We start from the raw sequence: 19,149 nt of genomic DNA on the forward strand, positions 1-19,149 counted from the left end.
GGAAGGAAAAACGCTGGAATCTGTCCAAAAAAAAAAAAAAAATTGGGGGGTGAAATCCAGCGCCTCGGACGCTTCGTCAAGGCCCCTGTTTTTCCGCGGGTCTCAGCGTGTCGTGAGGCTGCTGGGAAAACGGGAGCTTTGCTGCTCTGGGGTTTTTAGCTCCCGGCCGGCCGGGAGCACGCGTTGCACGTAGTGGCAGGAACATCTGGGCTTGGCAGCTGGCGCCGTCGGGGAGCGGAGGCGCCCGGAGCCGCGCAAACGTAGAAGCTGGGAGGAAACGTGCTCGCTGGGCTGGCGCAGCTGCAGGGCGCGCGCGCAGCCCTCGAGTGGGGACGGTCTGAGCCGAGCGGGTTTAAACAGCGAGACACGTTCACGAGTTCGAATGCGCGAGAGCCTTTCCCTTTAGGAGGCAGAGGTGTAACGTCCCGCAGATGAGAAACCTGGGATTTTTTAAACTCTAGACTTAGAGTCTCAGTCTGAGCTTTGGAAGCGAGGAGCTGAACGCCTCTGTTGTGGCGCCCCGCTTAGATCGCAGGGGGCTGCTGGGGGCTTGGCCTGGCCTAGGAAGCACTGAAGAAATCTCAAGTGAAAGAATCTTTGCTTCATTTTTTTTTTCTCATTTCTTTTTATTTAGTGAAACTGGCAGCTTGGAAAAAGGAAGTTTCCTGAAATCATCATCCTGAGGAGAGCTAGTATTTCCTGGGACCGTTGCCTGCGGTACGGCCTTTGAGCACGAGGACTAGTCTGATTGCCTGGCAATGATAAAGGAATCCCTGCCTTGGGGAGAGGGAACGGAAACAAAAGTGCTTTGAACACAGTCAAGCTTATTCTTACAGAACAAACAAAAATTGGTAGTTCTTTGGGAGGGTGCTACTACGAAGCATGGACGACGTACCTAGTTACACGTGGCCCTTCTCTCTCCTGGCGTGTGCGTAATGTTTTGAGATCCTACCTTCTTGTTTTCCTTCTGAAAACGTGAATTGTATAATCTCTGTGGTTTCTCTGCATTGCAAGAGGTGCACTTGGGCCTCAGGATTTTACTCGGCTGAGCTTTTTATTCAAACTGAGCTCTGCAGTGAGGAGGGAGCTCTGTGCCTTATCCTGATGCTCATATGACGGCTGTCCAGCTGTGTTTCCAGCTGTGTGCCATACCCCGCGTCCGGCTAAGCGGTCTACTTAAGTAGAAATAATGTGTTGCTCTGGGCCTCAAACAAGGTGCGTACCAGAGGTAGCTCCTCATCTGGTGTTCTGCGGGCTCAGAAGTGTTTCCTGGCACTTTAAGGCATACGTTCGCTGCAAAATAAATATGGCCATAAAACCAAAATTTTGTAACACTAGTGCAATGTGCTAAGACAGGTTTATTTTGCCTCTTTACCAAAGTTAGGGAAGAAAAATATGCACGAATAAGTCACCAGGGCTAGACGCCCGGGAGGAGGAGGAAGAGGAGGAGGAGCCACCACCACCGCCCCCGCCGGGCGGGTCTGGTGCGTGGCAGAGGCGCCGGCAGCCCCGCAGCCTCCAGCAGCCGCCGGGTCCCTGCGGAGCGGAGCGGCGCCGCGGTGCGGATCGGCTCCCGCAGCGGCTCCGGGCGGAGAAGTGGCCTCCATGGTGCCGCCGGCGCTGCTGCTGCTGCTGCTGCCGCCGCTGCTGCTGCTGCTGCTGCCGCCGCCGCTGCTGCTCGGCGCGGAGGGCGGCGGCCAGGAAGGTAAAAGCGGGGGGGGGGGGTACGGGGACGCCACGGTGCTCCTAAGAGAAACATGGTTTTTATCCTCACGCGTTGCAGTTGGTACGTGGGCTCAAGAGGAGTTGGCAGAACGGCAGAAGATCGGGGGAAGCTACCGCGGATCAACCGGGCGGTTGACAAAGGGGGCTCACGCACCGTCGTTCCGCCTAAAAGTTTGTTCAGATGGTTGTTTCTGCCTTCGTGAGAGAAGTGGCGATTAAAAGGGGGGGGGGTTCATTTTTGGTACCTGGAATATCTCCTTAACTCTGTTTGATGCTTTCCTGCTCGTATTTAATGTAAAGTTAAAATGCTTCCAGCTGAAGAGCTGGAGGGGAAATTCTTTAGGCATAACTAAAGCAGTGTTATTTCTGCATATAGGAGAACTGTTAGACAAACACGAGTAAGAAATGCATCTCCGTGTGCCCCGCTGCTTTTCCTATGCGTCCCAGATCTTCCATGCTTTCAACAAGCTTTTGGAGCCCACTAGAAATATAAACGTGGGTGCTGGGAAAAGAGAGTGAGGTATGTTGGTGAGGAAAAGGGATTTGGAATTAATGGTTTTCCGGTTGAGTTGAGTTACCTTTTCTGTGCCTCCAGAGCTTCCCCAGAGTAATATGGGAAAATGACACCTATCTTCTCTCTTAAAAGTTCTTTCAGATCTCTGCAAAAGCTCTAAGCATAATTATTTGTACTTCTAATTACATTGTTTCCGAAAAACCTTGGTAAATATAATTTGCATGCGGAGATTATATTATCCACTATTAAACTGTGCACTAATTTTTCTATTTGATCCCGGTATTAATGGTATTTTCTTAAATGTTATTTAGCAGGAAGCTGCACAATAATATTTCCCAAGGCACAGCCTAGGGATAAATTCATCCCTTGTTCAAAAATGCAGCTGCAGCTGTGCTTTCCCTGTGGAGTCAGGGCGGAAGTAAATAACTCTACAATTTGTTACTGAACTCATCTTGTCGCTACTTTTCACCAATGCCTTTGTAAACGCTCCTAAGCCTACCCGACCACTTAATTGTGATGTTGGTATCAGAGTTAAGTCCCAGTACTAATACTTTGTCCCTACAGAATCGTCTGCAGTGCTTGAAGAACTGCATAAGTGGTAAATGTCACTTATTATCGTTCTACACATGGAGAAATAGAGAGCTGGCAAGGCTGGCTCCCTGCTGAGCTAGTGATACAGTCTAGCTCCCCTGCTTCCTAGTCCAGCGCCTACTTTGTTGAACCACGCTGTGTTCATATTTTGCGGTCATACCATTATTAAATGTATTTTTTTCACATTTATAAATGTCAGCACGGCCCAAGGCGTCAGTGTGTCCAGGGGGCCCAGCTTAACAAAATGAACTACCGTTTCCGCATATTAAAGGTAACTGTGATGTGGATGATTAGGAAGCATAAACCTGCTTTTGGAGGTTTCAAAATGCTTCCGTGCACTACTGAATGTCTTGTCCTGACCAAAAGGATCCTTGCATGGTGGAGGCTGCATGTCAGGTATTCAACTGGTATAAACTGGCAGAGTTCCACTGACTCCAAGCCGCCAGTCTGTTACGTGTGATTTATGTCCGAAGACAGGAGTCTGAATGTACATTGATAGTGTGGAGAAAGAAGACAGTATTTTAAAAACTGTATGAAAAGTTGCATTTACTGTGGAAGTTAAAAAAACCCCAGAAATTAGAAGGGTTTACTTCTCTGTCTCTGGAAGTGCTTGTCAGCTGCGCCAGTCTTCAGCAAGAACTCCGAGAAAGAGGAAAAAGGGTTAAAGGAGAAGGAGCCTGAGGCAGCACAGCCCGGCGCAGCACTTCCAGTACTGAGCTGAAGGAGTGTCTCTTGGGAGGGAAAACTCTCTCTCTACTGCAGAGATTTCTCAGAACAGAAACTGAGCTTAACGCCTCTCCGAGTCCTTCCCCCACAAATCAGTAATGAGAAGGGAATCTTTAACTAGGAATTCTGCCGGGGGGGGGGATTGTTGTCTCTCTGCTGGCTTTTTCCATGCTCCTGTGAGCTCATATGCTGCACAGTGAAACCTTTTCTGTCTTGGAAATACGACACCGCTTCCTGTTCATCCTCGGAGCCTTTCGCTCTCTCATCTGGTCCAGCAAACTTCTGGCAGTCATATCAAACGACGTTTGATAAACAGTTTGTTGCTTTCTTGGGGTGGCGGCATGAAAAGGAATTCCTGATTCATTTAATGTGATTCCTGACAATTCAGGCTGAAATAATTGCATAGCAGCCAGGCTATTGTCATTCTTTTCTTCTAATATCCTTATCATATACTTTCTCTTCCCTTTTCAGATACTAGAATTTGATGTTTGTCTTTACATTGCTCTCTGGCAAGCCCGCATTTGCCCCCTCTTCACTGGCAGTATGATTTCCACCTTCTCAGAAACTGTGAGCTCAGAGCTGTGTGATCAAGCTGCCATAGTTTTCTGCATGCCATCATACGGCTAGAAACTTTAATGGCTTTAACGTATACCCTGAGGGCGTTCATATTTTACTGATTTGTTTGCACCTATGACTAGACAGGACGCAAGAAACTGGAGCGTGCCGAAGGAGCTGGATTGGGAATGCACTCCATAAAGCTAAAAATCTGCCTTCAGAAATTGCACTTAATGCAGGATTCAGATTCTTTTGTTTGTCAGTCCTTTGTCTGTCTGCACGAATGTCTAACAAAATGCAGTTAAAGCTGACCTTTTACTAACTGCTCTCAATCTCTTCTTCTCTTTATTCGGATGGAGGAAAGGATTTGTCCTTGGGAACATCCTCTTACTTCCTAACCTCTAGTCTTACCTTATGTTTTACTTTGGATACCTTTGTCAGGTCTGTCCAGCATTCCAGCTCCTAGATCCTGCCTGTCTAGGGCACTGGACTCCACGTGCCCAGAATATCAGTTTAGGTACACTAGGAAGATACATCTGGTACATCCATTGAAAATCTGTTCTTCCAAGAGAAGCCCGCTCAAGCCAAGACAATGTCCTTTCAGTTATTCTCAGTATTTTCCGAGGTCAAAATTGGATGGCAGGATTCATATTTAAACGCACTCTTGCCAGAACCTATACAAATTCCTACTGAAGTAAAGGTATTAAGATGAAATTGAGCATTTAATCATTGCAACAAGGAAACCGGGGCCTCCAAATAAATTCATACTCCAGTATCCTAGATAAACTTCTGAAAGAGAGCTCAAAGATTTAGCTACATCATTTTTAAGGGACTGGAAATGAAAAGCAAGATAGGGAGGAGGAGAATCGTAATGGAAGTGATGCACATTGTATATGTACGGAAAAATCTGAAAAACACCTGTGGAACGCAGTAGACAATTGGAGCAGCCATGGAGAGGGAATAGTAACATTCAGCCTGATTTTGGTCTTCCTTACACCCAGTCAATGTTGAGTGACAAAAAAGCAACAGGAAGCCAATTGCACTAAATGCGTGACTTCCAAATGGGCGTTTTGTAGCGGCTCTATTTTTTGTCTTAAAGTTTAATTTCCTTCAAACTGAAGAATTGTAGCTAGTACTAGAAGGGTAAAAAAAAAAAAAAACCCACACACTCAGTACGTTGTATTTTCTTTTTCTAGCTCATAACTCAACTAAATTGCATATTTTCCCCATTTTATACCCAGGACCAAGTTCTCATCTCTGCTGCACAAGTACAAAGCACAGGAACAGCCTTAGTTGCACTGCAGTTAGTTTTGGGTTCTTCAATCAAACACTGAAAGTCCTGGGCACCTTTGCGATGTTCTGTCCCCTGTGGTAGTCAGTTATTGCAGTAAAACATTGTCTACTTCCATGCTGTCTTTCTTTTTATCTGTAGGTGTTGCCAATAATCTAGGCAGCAAATAACTGGGATTTGAAGCTGATTTTCTTCCTGAGCTGAAGCTCTGTGGGCAGTGAGAGCACCTATAGTACGTAAGATTGTGCAGTGTAGAGATAACTGGGTGACGTCAGTCGCTCCATGGCTTGACTGCGTCCCTTATCTAATTTAAAATGACCCCGGGCAGCTGTCAGCGTTATGTAGAGCAGACATAACCTCTGTCCCTGAACAGCAGCGGCTCTTTAAGCGAAAGTTGGGACTCCTAGGTTCTGTTCCTGAGGTCATGACTAACTTGAAGTGTGATACTGGGAAAGTCACTTTACTTCTTGATTACTGAGTTTTACTCCTAGTGACCTCCCTTTGTCATATCTGTCAAGTACGTTTAAGAATAACAGTTCCTACTCTGGCTCAGTATCTGATAGTAAAGCCTCTCTGTTAAATATGGAACAGTGGGCTGTGAAAACAAGCAAGCTGATCATATGTCTCTTGTGCTTTCTCCTGTAAGCAGAAAACCTGCTGGTTCTCACTGTTGCCACCAAGCAGACTGAGGGATTCAGACGCTTCAGAAGATCGGCCCAGTTCTTCAACTACAAAGTCAAGGTGATGGCTAACAGCCTCAGGGGTGGTTGGTGAAAGGGAATTTTGAAATGGGCACCCCTATGAGTGTGGGGTGGATAAGACTTGGCCACAAAGTAGTTAAACAAAAGCCCAAGAGAGGACATGCCCTTTCAGCTGTCTGAGAGATACTGTGGCAGCTGGCATTTCTGCGGCAGTCTTTCTTACACCATCCCTAATAGTGGCTTGAGATGAGATTCACGGCTCCTGCTCAGGGGCGCCCCAAGACACATTTCCCTTGCAGTGCTGAAACATAATGGTGCAAAGTGGGACGCTCCTGTCACTGTTGCTAAGAGTGCTTTTTTACTGTGCTATATGTTACTCTGACTTTTCATCTCAGAGGAGAGTTCAAAGGCTGGCATATATGCCTAGTGCCTCCATCCTGAAATTGTTGTTGTTGTTGTGTTTTGCGTTGGGAGTAATCAGGACTGGTGAGGCTGTGAGTTCTGGTCCTTTTCTGTGAGTCTTGCCGGGAAAATGACCTTTTTCAGTAGACCTTTTGCCTGTCTCCTTTAGGTGCTGGGGCTGGATGAGGAGTGGCGGGGTGGAGACGATAAGAAGCCAGCAGGAGGTGGGCAGAAGGTCCGTCTCTTGAAATCAGCTTTAAAGGAGTATGCAGATAAGGAAGACTTGATCATCCTTTTCGTAGAAAGGTAACGGGTTGGAAAGGATTTGCCGTGAACTGAATCATAAGGCTGTCTGGACAGATTCTAAGAAGAAACTAACTAGTAGGTTGCTTGTGGAAGATGTGTCCAGATGTCCTGAGTTGTTTTTCCCCCTGAATTCTCTGTAGTCTCCTGAGTGTTGGTATGAGCTGCGTCCATGGCAGCTGGGAAGGTCTGACCACAATGGGCTGATTCCAACTCTCGTATAAAGTTGATAGCATTACACCTGTTTCTGCCAGGGTGGAATTTGGCTGCCTCTACCTCCAGAGAACAGACAGACAAGTTTTGTGGATCCAGGCAGGCCTTTCTCAGTGGAATTACTTATTTTATAAGGTGAGGCAGACCGCAACACAATTAGTCAGCCAGAGAAATGTGAAGAGGGAAAATGATGGGTTGGAGTCTCAATGGCTTTTCCTGTGCCCAGAAATAAACAGGGCTGGGATACGGATGTCCATCTCTAGCTCCCATGACAGGGAAATGTCTTGCAGCTCTGAGTGTCTCTGTGTATTTGGAAGGGTAAGAAATGATTCCTCTCTGGAATGAGCAACTTTTTCACTCACCAAAAGTTAGTTTGAAGGATGCAAACCTCTTGCAGAAAATGCAGATCTCATTCAGAGAGCACTGGGAATTAGTCAGTTCTGCTCAGTACTGAGGAGACAATGACTGGAGTCCAATGTCCAGGGTTTGGTGTCCAGCATAGGCCCCACCTCTGAAGAACTGCAGAGAGCTCTGTGGAGAGTGGCAGGATGCCAAAAGATGTAGAAAGCATGACCTGTGGGATTGTTTGGTCTAGAAAGAAGGACTGTGGGTACAAAGGAGTGGCAGAATAAATCTTTCTTCTGCTAAGTGAAAGGTTGTTACAAAGAGTGACAGCATCAGTGATTCCCAGTTCTGAAGCGGGGGAAGAACAAGACGAGATCAGCATGTTTTTCAGCTTGGAAGACTTGATTTTGTTATTAGTGAAAACTTTAGAAAAGTAAGAATGGTTAAGCATGGGAATAGGCTGCCTCAAGACCCTGTGGAAACTCCAGCAGTGGTAATGCTTAAAAATGTTTAAAGTAACTTCCCTTGGGGCAGTGTAAACTTGTTTGATCCTGCTTTTAAACAATCAGTGGAGTGTCTGGATTCTTGAGATCCATCTGTGTTTCCTGTTGATTTCTAAGTAACATCTTCCACTCTATGAGTAAGATTGCACTTTAGTTAACTGTAATTATGACAAAAATATATTATTGTGAAGCAGAACTAAAAGAAGGGGATTCTAAATGAATCCCCTGTTTCTAGATGCTTTTCTCATTGACTTGTTTTCCTGACTCCACTCCTTTCTGTCCTTTTTTGTCTATCTTTTACTCTAGCTATGATGTGCTCTTTGCATCGGGCCCCACGGAGCTGCTGAAGAAGTTCAAACAAGCCAAGAGCAAAGTTGTCTTCTCAGCAGAGAACTACATCTATCCTGACAGAAAGTTGGAAGCCAAGTACCCTCAGGTGCGAGATGGAAAGCGCTTCCTGGGCTCTGGAGGTAAGAGAGAGAGAGAAACCAGCTACGCTCCTGTCTTTTACCTGCAGGAAGGGACATAGCCATGAATCACCTCTAGAGGATGGGAACCTGCTGACTATTTGCAGCGAGACTGATTTTTCAGGGGATGGGTATTTGAGCTTTTCTGATGCTGAAGATTAAGGCTTCTATCCCAGTGTCATTCCATGCTGGGAAGGGTGATTCTGAACAGCTTTTGCTGAAAGCTGTTATGTCTCTGTTGCGCATGAGACAAGGGTGGGGTGAGACTTTGTCTGAAAGAAGTGAGTATGTGTATGCATGCGTACTTTGCTTTCTGGGTTGTCTGGACTGAAATATCGTGTTTCTCTTCATCCTTATTCCTGCAGGCTTCATAGGCTATGCTCCAAACCTGAACAAGCTTGTGGAAGAGTGGAAGGGAGAAGATGATGACAGTGACCAGCTCTTTTATACCACTGTCTTCTTGGATCCAGAAAAACGGGTAGGTGTACCTGAATTTTGGCCTTAGCAGGAATTGTCTGAGAAGCATTACAGCTGAGCCGTTTCCATGCACATATATGTTGCCCTGTAATGACTTCTCTGGCATCCTTACATGGAAGAGGCCGCTAGTATGTCCCGTTATCCACTTCCCTTGTGCAAATTTGCATTCTAGCAACCGCACCCTTTGTTCTCTTGTTAGCAGTTTTGGTCCTGAGGCTTAAAATTTGACTAGGAACACAGGTATCTTAAAACAAGTCTCATTGTAACCTCATACTAATATATGTATGTGCTGATGTTTGAAGCTGTCGATTGTTATGGAACCTCCCAATCAGTCTCCTCCCAGGGGATGGGGAATCCAAACTTTAAGTGTGTATCTTCCCTGCAGACTGCAGTACTAACTTAAGAGATACCCAGCCTAGCACTAAAGCACATTGTGGGTACCGGGGCAGATGAGGCCTGATCGGATTTGAGGTGATGCAAGAGACAGAGATTCACAGCTTTGTAACTACTGGTGTGTCACAGGACAGAGATCATAGGCATCGCACCGGGTAGCCCTACTGGAACAAAGAGGCTGCCATGGTCTTCAGCAGACACTTCTAGATCCTGGCCCTCAAAATTGTGTCAGCCTGTGTAGCATGCCACATAACATCATACTCAAGACTGAAATGGACCCTGGAAGTATCATTGCTGTTCCAATACCGTGTGTCATACTGTGGTACACATTAATCCAGCCCACAGGGTGATTCTGCTTCCGTTGTCCCTGCCCAGCTCTGTGTAACACAGTGCAGGCTGTTTGCGAGAGATGCCACAAACGCTTGAGAACTAAGAAGTGAAACTGTAATAGTAAGCTCGGGGGAATCATTAGAAATAGGAAAGCGCCTTCAGATTGGTTAGAAAAGGAGCTGCACTTTTTTATCTCCCCAAGTCTGAGTGTGGCCCATGATGTTTTAACAAGAACAGCTCCTTTAACGTTCTCATCTGCAGTTCTGGCCCTATGCCACACAAAGGCTGAGTAATTCCACTGACTTGGCACTCAGACTTCAGATATTAGCACCCTGCAATCCTTTCCACCCTCGCCTGGAGGGACACTGAACTCTCTTAAGTCAGAGCTTGTTTTTAGTATGACAAAAATCCAGTCTGAGTGTGACTTGCAGCAGGGGATAAAAACAGAGATTGCACAAGCTGGCCTTACACCCTCGCTGTGTTCTGGTTTGACACTGATACCTGGAGCAATATTTGGGGTAACGCTAGCCCTGTGGATAGATGGCAGGAAACCGCCCTCACAGCAGATATTTTTGCTGTCTTGGCATTCCTGCATATTATACTCGAGTTTTGTATGACTGTGGTGCAAGTGTGGTAGCATTAATATGCTACGTATTTCTGCCTTATTGGCACTCCCAGAGCAGCTTTATAGTATTTATTTATATGGTTTTTGCCTAATAGAATACGTTTAAACTGTTTTGGAAATGGTGAATTGTTTCAAATTCAAGTGAGGATTAGCTGGGAGTGTTTTTAGGCTTCAGGGCATGGAGAATATGAAAATGATTATAGGAATGCGATGTATCTTTACTTAGCATAGAGCCTGTCACATGTAGAGAATGGGTGCCTGCTGGTGTTCTAATTAAGGTTGTTTATCTCACTCTCTTAAAGGAAAGTATCAATATCAGTCTAGACCAAAGAAGCCGGATCTTCCAGAACCTGAATGGAGCATTAGGTGAGATGGAAGAAGAGACTCATTTCTCCTTGGAATGCACCTGAATGCTGACACCAGACATAAAGTTGTGATGTGGTTGAAGGGATTAAATTTCAGAAATTCCAGTTCCTGAAGAACAAGCCCCGGTAAAAAGTCTCTGCCAGAGTCCTGGGATTTTTTTTGCAATTCCACAGGGACCAGCTAGGTGCTGACTGTAATTCCCTTCTCACTTGGGGGAATGCAGGTCAGGTTTTCCATCTTACACCTTGCCACTTTGATCTCCAGGCATGTCAGATTGCATTAGCCTTGGGGTTTTAAACTAGGAGGGACTTTACTGCAAGTAATAACACACAACCCTGCCTAGGGCCTGCCTCTCTTTCCACTTAAGAACGGTGTCTGGAATGACAGAGGGTGAGATGCAGCCGGACACTGCTCACTGACCCACACCACCTTCTGACCAGCTGATTACCCTAGTTCTGGCAAATGTGATTCACTCATTCTCCTGGGACTACTGCCCAATGTTTTCAGTTAGCTATCTTGCTTCAACCCATCTTTATTTCAATCAGGTAAAAAATGATTAAGGCAAGGCCGTTTTTGGCTCCTGTGCTCATTATAAGAATGGAAGACTGGAGCTTAAACCTGAACTACTCTACTACTCGGAACATTTTCTTTCCTTCCTGCATATAGTCAGTCTATAGCCCTCAAACTACCTGGTTATCCAGGTCCATGCTTTCATCTTCTAGCACTTGTTCAGTAGGAACAGGGCATTGTGTTGCTAAATATTAATCAAAACCTTCTGATAACCTGATGGCCATGTGATTTCCAGATGAGGTGGTTCTGAAGTTTGAAAATGCACGAGTGAGAGCAAGAAACTTGTTATATGACACTCTGCCTGTGGTGATTCATGGAAATGGACCCACCAAGGTAAGCAGGAGCCCCGAGAGAAAGATTTGGTATGAGTTTGTTGCAAAGTGACCCTTTGTGCTTGCGTGTATCTGGCTACTATCCTCCCACATACTGACTTTTCCTGCATCTGTGGTCCAAGGCCATAGCAGCAAGATGGGTCTGGTTCAAAGATCAGCTTTGTGCTTTTCAGATTTTTTAGTGCAGGAAGAATATAAATGAAATTCTGATGGAATCTGATCTCACACCAGGGGTGGAGGCAAAGAAATTCCTCTGCCCTGTATGTGGAACATGGCAAATTTCCTTTTGCAGCTGCAGCTGAACTACCTGGGAAACTACATTCCTCAAATATGGACATTTGAGACCGGCTGCACTGTGTGTGATGAAGGCCTGCGAAGCCTCACAGGGTTTAAGGTAAGGCTCATGTCTATCCCAAGCGCTCGAAACAGATGTTACAATGGGATCTCGTGTTTCTAGCGTCGTACGTGAGCCACCACCTCTCTCCACTTCTCTTTGAATGTAGGATGATGCGTTGCCACTGATTCTGATTGGCATTTTCATCGAGCAGCCCACTCCTTTCCTCTCCCAGTTCTTCCTGAGGCTTCGGAACCTCCATTACCCAAAACAACGGATCCAGCTCTTCATTCATAACCACGTGAGTAAAGTTGGCCTGCGATGGTCTTAGAAAATGCCTACCTCCTACTGTACCCCAGTCATCTTTGCAACCTGTGACTAGACTGCCAGGCTCTGTAACCCCAGTACTGTCTGCAAAGGCACCTATAACATAGCTCCATCCAGCAGTAAAGCTGTAGAGGTAGAAAGCGCTGTTGCTCACCTGGTTTGGCATTCTCAAGAGCAGGAGGCTGAGCGGCCTGGGATGAGCTCATGTCCCTTGTTTTCCCTTGTTTTCCTTTCGGCATAGGAACAACATCACCTGACGCAGGTGGACTCATTTGTTGAGGAGCATGGCAAAGAATATCTAGCCGTCAAGGTGATTGGGCCAGATGATGAGGTGGAGAATGCTGAGGCACGTAACTTGGGCATGTAAGTAAAGATGCCAAACTTGAGGACTACCAGAGTCAGCCTGTGTCCAGGCAAGCTAAGGCAGTCCATTTTTTTGGAGAATCATCACTGCCAAGTGGATATTTCTCGTCTTTCAGTCAAGTAGTGGCAGAGTATCTTGCTGTGATCAGGAGGTGTAAGGGTGAGCTCAGGTCTCGGTCTGGGCCAACTGTAAATGTGCTGGGAACACATTTGTGCTGGGAAAACAAAGTTGGCTAAATGTGGTGTTGGTTACACCTTGTGTGTGCTGCTAGCTACTGAAACTGATGTGCTTTTACTACGCTAGCCCCCTGGGACGTTAGGTTTAACTGAATTTTGACTTTTCTGAATGCCTGAAAGAAGACCCTTAGGCCAGGCAGTGAGGAAATTCTTGTTGTTTTGTCCTTTTTCTTACTCTGTCCTAGGAGGATTTTCACCTAACCTTTTTTTGCTCTCTGGCCATAGGGATTTGTGCAGAAAGGATCCGGACTGTGACTATTACTTTAGTTTGGATGCTGACATAGTTCTGAAGAACACAGAGACTCTGAGGATCCTGATTGAACAGAACAAGTGAGTTCTTTGGTCTGTGTAATCCTTACTGGGCATATTTCACACTGGGAATATGGTGAGCTCTTTTATCACTGTGAGATGTGTAAGGCACTAGGTGAACTCTGCTGGGGATGGAATGTTAGGCAAATGCCTCTTATTTGGTCCTTTTTTTGCAGTAGTGGCCAATCTCTGAATTTTAGGCAATGGATATAAATCATCTCTAGCTAGAACAAATCAGAGTCTAGGAGACCTGCTGCTGGATGCAGTTATATGTAAGACTGTGACCGTATTTGCCCTCGCTTAAGTAGAATTTTACTCCACCAGAGTTAGTAGCAGCAGCTGGGTAAGTGAGGGAGAATCTGACTCTGACAGTTCTGTGGTTTGTAAATCTTTCCTTTTTCTTCCTGTACTAACATCCTGTCTTGCAATTCCCTTTTCTGTTATGCTCACAGGCTGGTGATTGCCCCACTGGTAAGTCGGCATGAGAAGTTGTGGTCAAATTTCTGGGGAGCACTGAGCCCTGACGGGTACTATGCCCGCTCGGAAGATTATGTGGATATTGTTCAAAGGCGGAGGGTGTGAGTATACAAAGAGAGTTTCTTACTGATAGAATCCCTTAAATATAAAGCTTGCTGCTGCACACGATCCTCAAACTAGCTGACGTCAAAGACATAGACTGCACTACTGTGCTTGTGTATAAAAAGGGAAAAGAAGTCTATATTATTCCGAGTTCGAATCTGCTACGTGTTCTCCTCTGTCCAGAGACCGTACGCACTTCAGGCAGATTTCCTGATGATCAGAGTAAGGGGTTGAGAGTCCTGACCGCTGAAATTTCCCACCTGCAGATTATAGTTAGCGTGATTCTTAAAATCCCTTAAAAGCTTTCCAGCCTTTATCAGTCTTCATAAAACAGTAGGTGATCCTTGGATGAGAGATTCACAAAATAGTATTGTTGTTTCATTTATATTCTTGAGGAGCCCTTTTTTTTAGGTCAGTGTATGCACAATAAATGCTGGAAATCAGCTTATGCACTTTTGGCTGGTTCAGTTATTTTAAATCGTTAGAAAAAAAAAATGTCAGTCTCTCTGGGAAGAGGCTCAAGCCATTAGCTATGTCCCTAACAGAAACACACAGTAGCAATTAATTGCTTTCACAGCAGACTAGCATTTGTGCTGCTTAGAAGCTCTGGCAATATAACTGATTTTTCCTGGAATGAGAATTCCTGTTGGTATCGTTTCTCCGTACTGTTCTGAGTTGGCTCATTTCGGCTAGCCTGGCTGATGTTGCAGTGCTGCCTGCCATCCCCTCTAGTCCTGCAGTTTCTTTCTTGCTGTTATTTCATGTCTTAGTCTCCTACTTCTGTGTTTCAGCGGGCTTTGGAACGTTCCCTATATCAGTGGCGCTTACATGGTTAAAGCCAAAACTCTGCGATCAGAGCTTGACCAGGGAGATCTCTTCCACAGTGGAAAGCTGGATGCTGACATGGCTTTCTGCCACAACGTTCGGAATCAGGTCAGTTGAGGAGAGAGAGGCTGGCAGTGGAGGACCGCATGCCACAGTGGAGGTGACAAGATAGAGCGGTTTCAAGGCATTCGTGTCTGCCAGGCCATGGGACAGGATGCATTGGCGTTACTTGATCCTCTGCAGTCTTGGAACAGTGTGAGATTTCTGTCTTGCTGTGAAACCACCCAGAGCCAGGAACCATTAAATGCTGATCACCTTTTTGTTCTTGGACCTATTCAGGGCTGTTCTAAATGGGGACAGCAGGAGAAGAAGGAAGAAGCTCATCTTAGGGCACCTGCTCTACTCTGCTTCCATCCGTGGCTGATGAGAGGCACAGGATTGCTGGCTCTTTCAGAGCCAGAGTTGCTGGCTGCTTTCAGAGTTCCTCATATCCAGGGTGGAAACTAAAGTGAGGCCCATGGGAGAAAGAATGAGTAGATAAACAGCTTAGAGCCATCATCACTGGTCCAGTGCTTGTATTTCATAATGGCTCACCGGAATGTGAGGCCTGGAAACACGGTTTGATTGTTTCCCTTTTTCCTGCAGGGGGTTTTCATGTACTTGACAAATCGGCACCAGTTTGGACACATACTCTCTCTGGAGAATTATCAGACAACTCATCTCCACAATGACCTCTGGCAAATATTCAGCAATCCTGAGGTGAGATAACTGGCACGCTCAGCAGGCCGAGCATTGTGGGATGTGAAGATCTGATGATCAGCTTCGTTGATAAGGAAGGTCCGGGCTTTGTTGTATGATGTCTCTCAGGTGGGATGAGGAGCACAGTCACAGAATTTAAAGGGAGGGTGTTTATGTGATTTGTAACAACATCTAGATCTCCAAAGCCTGTGAAACACTGCTGCTGCAGTGCCTGGCCTTTCATTGCCTCTTTAGCCAGGCTGTACAAAAATGACTAGTTTGCTTATCTTTTAACCGCAGGACTGGAGAGAAAAGTACATCCATGAAAACTACACAGCAGCTCTGAAAGGGAAATTGGTGGAAGTGGTAAGAAAACATTGCTCTTATCCATCAGAATGGCAGATTAGCATCAGGATAATGCTTGTATTATCACCAGTCTTAGACGTAAGCAGCTCAGCACTACCTCAAAGTCTTTCAGATTCAAGGTCATGTTTCATCTGGAAGTATTTTTAGGGCCAAATCATTCTTTCAGAAGTACCTGTTCAGCTGTCTTTAAGTAGAAGCAGGGCACATGAATCAGAAGGTAAATTTCTGTCTTCAATATTGTAGTTATTTTCCACTTAATCTGACCCTATCTACCATCTGTCTGGTTTATTTCCTCTTCTCTCAAGCACCTGCCCTTGTTTCTGCTATTCTCACCTGTCCACTTTTTTCCAGCCCTGCCCAGATGTTTACTGGTTCCCCATATTCACTGAGGCTGCATGTGATGAGCTGGTGGAAGAAATGGAACATTATGGCCAGTGGTCCACAGGTGACAATACGGTAAGAAAAAGCAGGAGTTTCTTGACTTCTAGGTCACATCATTTTCCATGAGTATTTGGTGGCAATAGCGTCTCCTCTAAGATGGCCTTAGATCCAGCAGTTAAACTGGGAAAATGGAGGCAGTAGTCCTAATTTTGCTCCTGGTTAACTGTGTGATTTTGCACATGTTCTCATATGTGAATTGGTTTTTCTGAGTCCTCTGTAGTATCCTCTGAAGCTACAATGTTCAGCCCTTCTGGTAGTCTGATTGTCTGTCTTGTGGGTTTAATTAATGTTTGGAATGAGTTTTCCATCCTGAAAAGCCTCATGAAGAAATCTTATATTTAATGGTAATTACCAGAAACAAGTGTTTGTCATACCTGAAGTCCAAGGTGCCCATCCTCACGGATATTTTGATGATTCAATTTCAGGACAGCAGAATACAAGGGGGATATGAGAATGTCCCAACTATTGACATCCACATGAACCAAATTGGCTTTGAAAGAGAGTGGTATAAGTTTCTTCTGGACTATATTGCACCCATCACGGAGAAACTGTACCCAGGATACTATACCAAGGTAGGTATACCTTGGCACCTCCTACTACTGCAACTGTGTAAAGGAAAGGGCCCCTAGGATCCTCTGTCGATATGCATACTGTTTCCCAGTACGGAGGAACTGACGCTGCAGTATAACATCAGTATATGCATCAGGAAGTACACGATGTTGTGAGGACGTTCTCCTGACTTACTGGGTCTCTTCTCTCTTGGCAGTGAAATACAATTTAAATGTTACACCATGCTTGGAGCTCAGTAGCTATGGAATAATACAGCCCTGTAACGTGTGTGTTTATTTTGTTCTTCTCCCCTGCAGACTCAGTTTGAGCTAGCCTTTGTAGTTCGCTACAAACCTGATGAGCAGCCCTCTCTAGTGCCTCATCATGACGCTTCCACCTTTACCATTAACATTGCTCTGAACCGAGTTGGAATAGACTATGAGGTAAGTGCTACTGACTGGGTTAGGACAGCAGATTTTTGAATACCTGCGGCAAGAGATTCCCCAAGCACCTTCCCATGCTTTCAGAAGGGCTTCCAGGAGAAAGCAGAGATCCTTTCCCTGACCCGCTTTTACCAAACTGATGCTCTCTGGTTTTGTTTCTCCCAGGGAGGAGGCTGCCGCTTCCTGCGCTACAATTGCTCCATTCGAGCTCCACGAAAGGGTTGGACCCTTATGCATCCAGGACGCCTGACTCACTATCATGAAGGCCTTCCTACCACCAAGGGGACTCGTTATATCGCAGTGTCCTTTCTTGATCCCTAGAGCTATGCCTAACAAGAAGGACCTTTCCCTGGCCCCACTCACTGCTGACTTTGAGTGGAAGCAGGGAATGCTGCTGAGAGTCTCCAAGGCATTGATCAAAGCTATTTGGATATTGGTTTTTAATGATATTTTAAGACTCCACTACTGGAAGATCTCCCTCTCTGCAGGTAATATCTGGGAACGTTTTTGTAGAATTTGGACGGAGATTTTGTGCCTTCATTTCTGATTCTGCTCCTCATCCACTGTTTCTTGGAAATGCGATTTACTTGAAACTTCACTGCTCGGGTGGCTTTACAGAAGTGCTTTCTTGGACTGGAAATCCAGCTTTTTGGAGGCAAGTCACAAGCTCTCTCTCCAAGTAGCTGGCAGCCCATTTCCATCCACTGCATATACAGGAATGGACATTAGAGAATCATTTCTGGACACTGTTCCAAATAGAAAATCATCAGGGCGCTGGCTCCAGGAGTCATAACAGTTAAATGTAATACCAGATGAAACTCAGCAGTAAGAGCCTGAAGTTCATCTGATTCCTTACCTCTTTGCATTCATTGGAAATGTATCATGAAGTTCAAAGCGGCAGCAGTGGCCATCTAGGTGCTTCCTGTTAGCTAAAGGAAGGTCTGCTTATTATACTTTACCTCTGGGATTAGGTTGAGGAGATTAAAAAAATAGCCTCCCTATCTTCTACTACCACAGCTAGACGGGAGCCTGTATGCCCAGACAAATTCAGATCAGGTCAGTATGTGTAGATAAAATCTAAAAAAGGGAAAACTGAGAATAACTAGATCTGCCGGGAGGGCTCTACTGCTGAATCAGCTCAGCTCTATTCCATATTAAGTTTGTCAAAATCTCTAACCATCTGATAACAATCCAGAGGCACCAGTGGTTTTTGATGGCCTCACTCCAGCTCTTAGTGCTTGTTTTGATAATTTTCTTTGCATCTAACTCGAATGGGCCATCACTGGAAAACAACTGTTCTCTGGTACTTAGAGGAGATAAATTTTCAGTATTCCCGTCGCTTGAAGTTCCCCAACAAAACACTCCACTGTAGATACTTCTGCGGTGGGGTGGAGGGTGATAGAAGTGTATGATTAGAAAGCGCTATGAGATTGTGGTGGACTGATGGGTATAAAAATCTGTCTAGAATAGAGGTCACGGTTTATGCATGTTGGAGGGGGAACAGGGAGAAACGTTTTCTGCTGTCGTCTATGAGCTCTGCCTCTTAGAAACTTTTTATTTTCTGGGTCTGCCAGACTAGTACGTTTCGCAAGCAGTAAATTAATATCAGAAACTGTTCTTAGGGAGGAAAAAAAAAAAACCTCTTCCTCCTCTAAGTTATCTCTGCCTCTGGACTCTACCATCTAATTTGATTGTCAGGTGTAGAGATGCTTCGTCTAGTACTGGGCACGTTAACGCAGGCAGAACTGCTCGTAGCTTTAGGCGTGCTAAGTGTGGACGGGGAATCTTACACAGTTTGAACGGACCCCAGGAAAGCAACACAGCCCCTTTTCCGCTGCTTTCCACGTGCTTTTTAGGTCTATTCGAACGCTACACACTCATGCACACCAAAGGGAGAAAACTCCAGGCGTGGACAATCAGTTTGTAAAGTGAAAAATTAAGCTAACTAACAATTCTTGTTACTGAAATCCCGGTCAAGTGACTTGCATGCTGTTACCAAAGGAAGGGACCGCCGAGGCCTTTTAGCGAGAAGATGTTGAAAAGGTGTATGTATTTATTCAGCAGGTTTTTCCACTTATTTAGTTGTGTTTTTAATCTGCCCAGTACAGCGATGGGAATTTAATTCGGGCTCTCCTGTGCTCTGGTATTTCTCACGAGATGTACAATTTCAAGCGGGAGAATTGACATTAAACCATGACCAAACGCTGAC

At 45.5% G+C, this 19,149-nt stretch overlaps 1 protein-coding gene across 1 annotated transcript; it reads left to right on the plus strand.

Moving 5' to 3' along the window:
- Positions 1-1,452: 1,452 nt before the first annotated feature.
- Positions 1,453-19,148, plus strand: PLOD1 (procollagen-lysine,2-oxoglutarate 5-dioxygenase 1). The gene is made up of 19 exons (XM_068916158.1): positions 1,453-1,705; positions 6,052-6,143; positions 6,675-6,811; positions 8,176-8,339; positions 8,702-8,814; positions 10,464-10,527; positions 11,333-11,430; positions 11,722-11,823; positions 11,933-12,064; positions 12,332-12,453; positions 12,916-13,020; positions 13,452-13,577; positions 14,370-14,511; positions 15,049-15,162; positions 15,442-15,507; positions 15,859-15,963; positions 16,374-16,520; positions 16,815-16,940; positions 17,106-19,148. Exons 1-19 carry the CDS (start codon positions 1,606-1,608, stop codon positions 17,259-17,261), a joined length of 2,211 nt encoding a protein of 736 aa, XP_068772259.1. The 5' UTR covers positions 1,453-1,605; the 3' UTR covers positions 17,262-19,148.
- Position 19,149: the final 1 nt, after the last annotated feature.

This window comes from Struthio camelus, chromosome 21 (assembly GCF_040807025.1).
Source record: "Struthio camelus isolate bStrCam1 chromosome 21, bStrCam1.hap1, whole genome shotgun sequence".
Classification (NCBI taxonomy): Eukaryota; Metazoa; Chordata; class Aves; order Struthioniformes; family Struthionidae; genus Struthio; species Struthio camelus.

Excerpts from the sequence above, each read along its gene's own strand:
- PLOD1 (XM_068916158.1), top strand. The coding sequence starts at position 1,606 with ATGGTGCCGCCGGCGCTGCTGCTGCTGCTGCTGCCGCCGCTGCTGCTG. Across the intron at positions 11,431-11,721 it reads ATGGAAATGGACCCACCAAG|CTGCAGCTGAACTACCTGGG; the intron begins GTAAGCAGGAGC and ends TTCCTTTTGCAG. Across the intron at positions 16,521-16,814 it reads ACCCAGGATACTATACCAAG|ACTCAGTTTGAGCTAGCCTT; the intron begins GTAGGTATACCT and ends TCTCCCCTGCAG.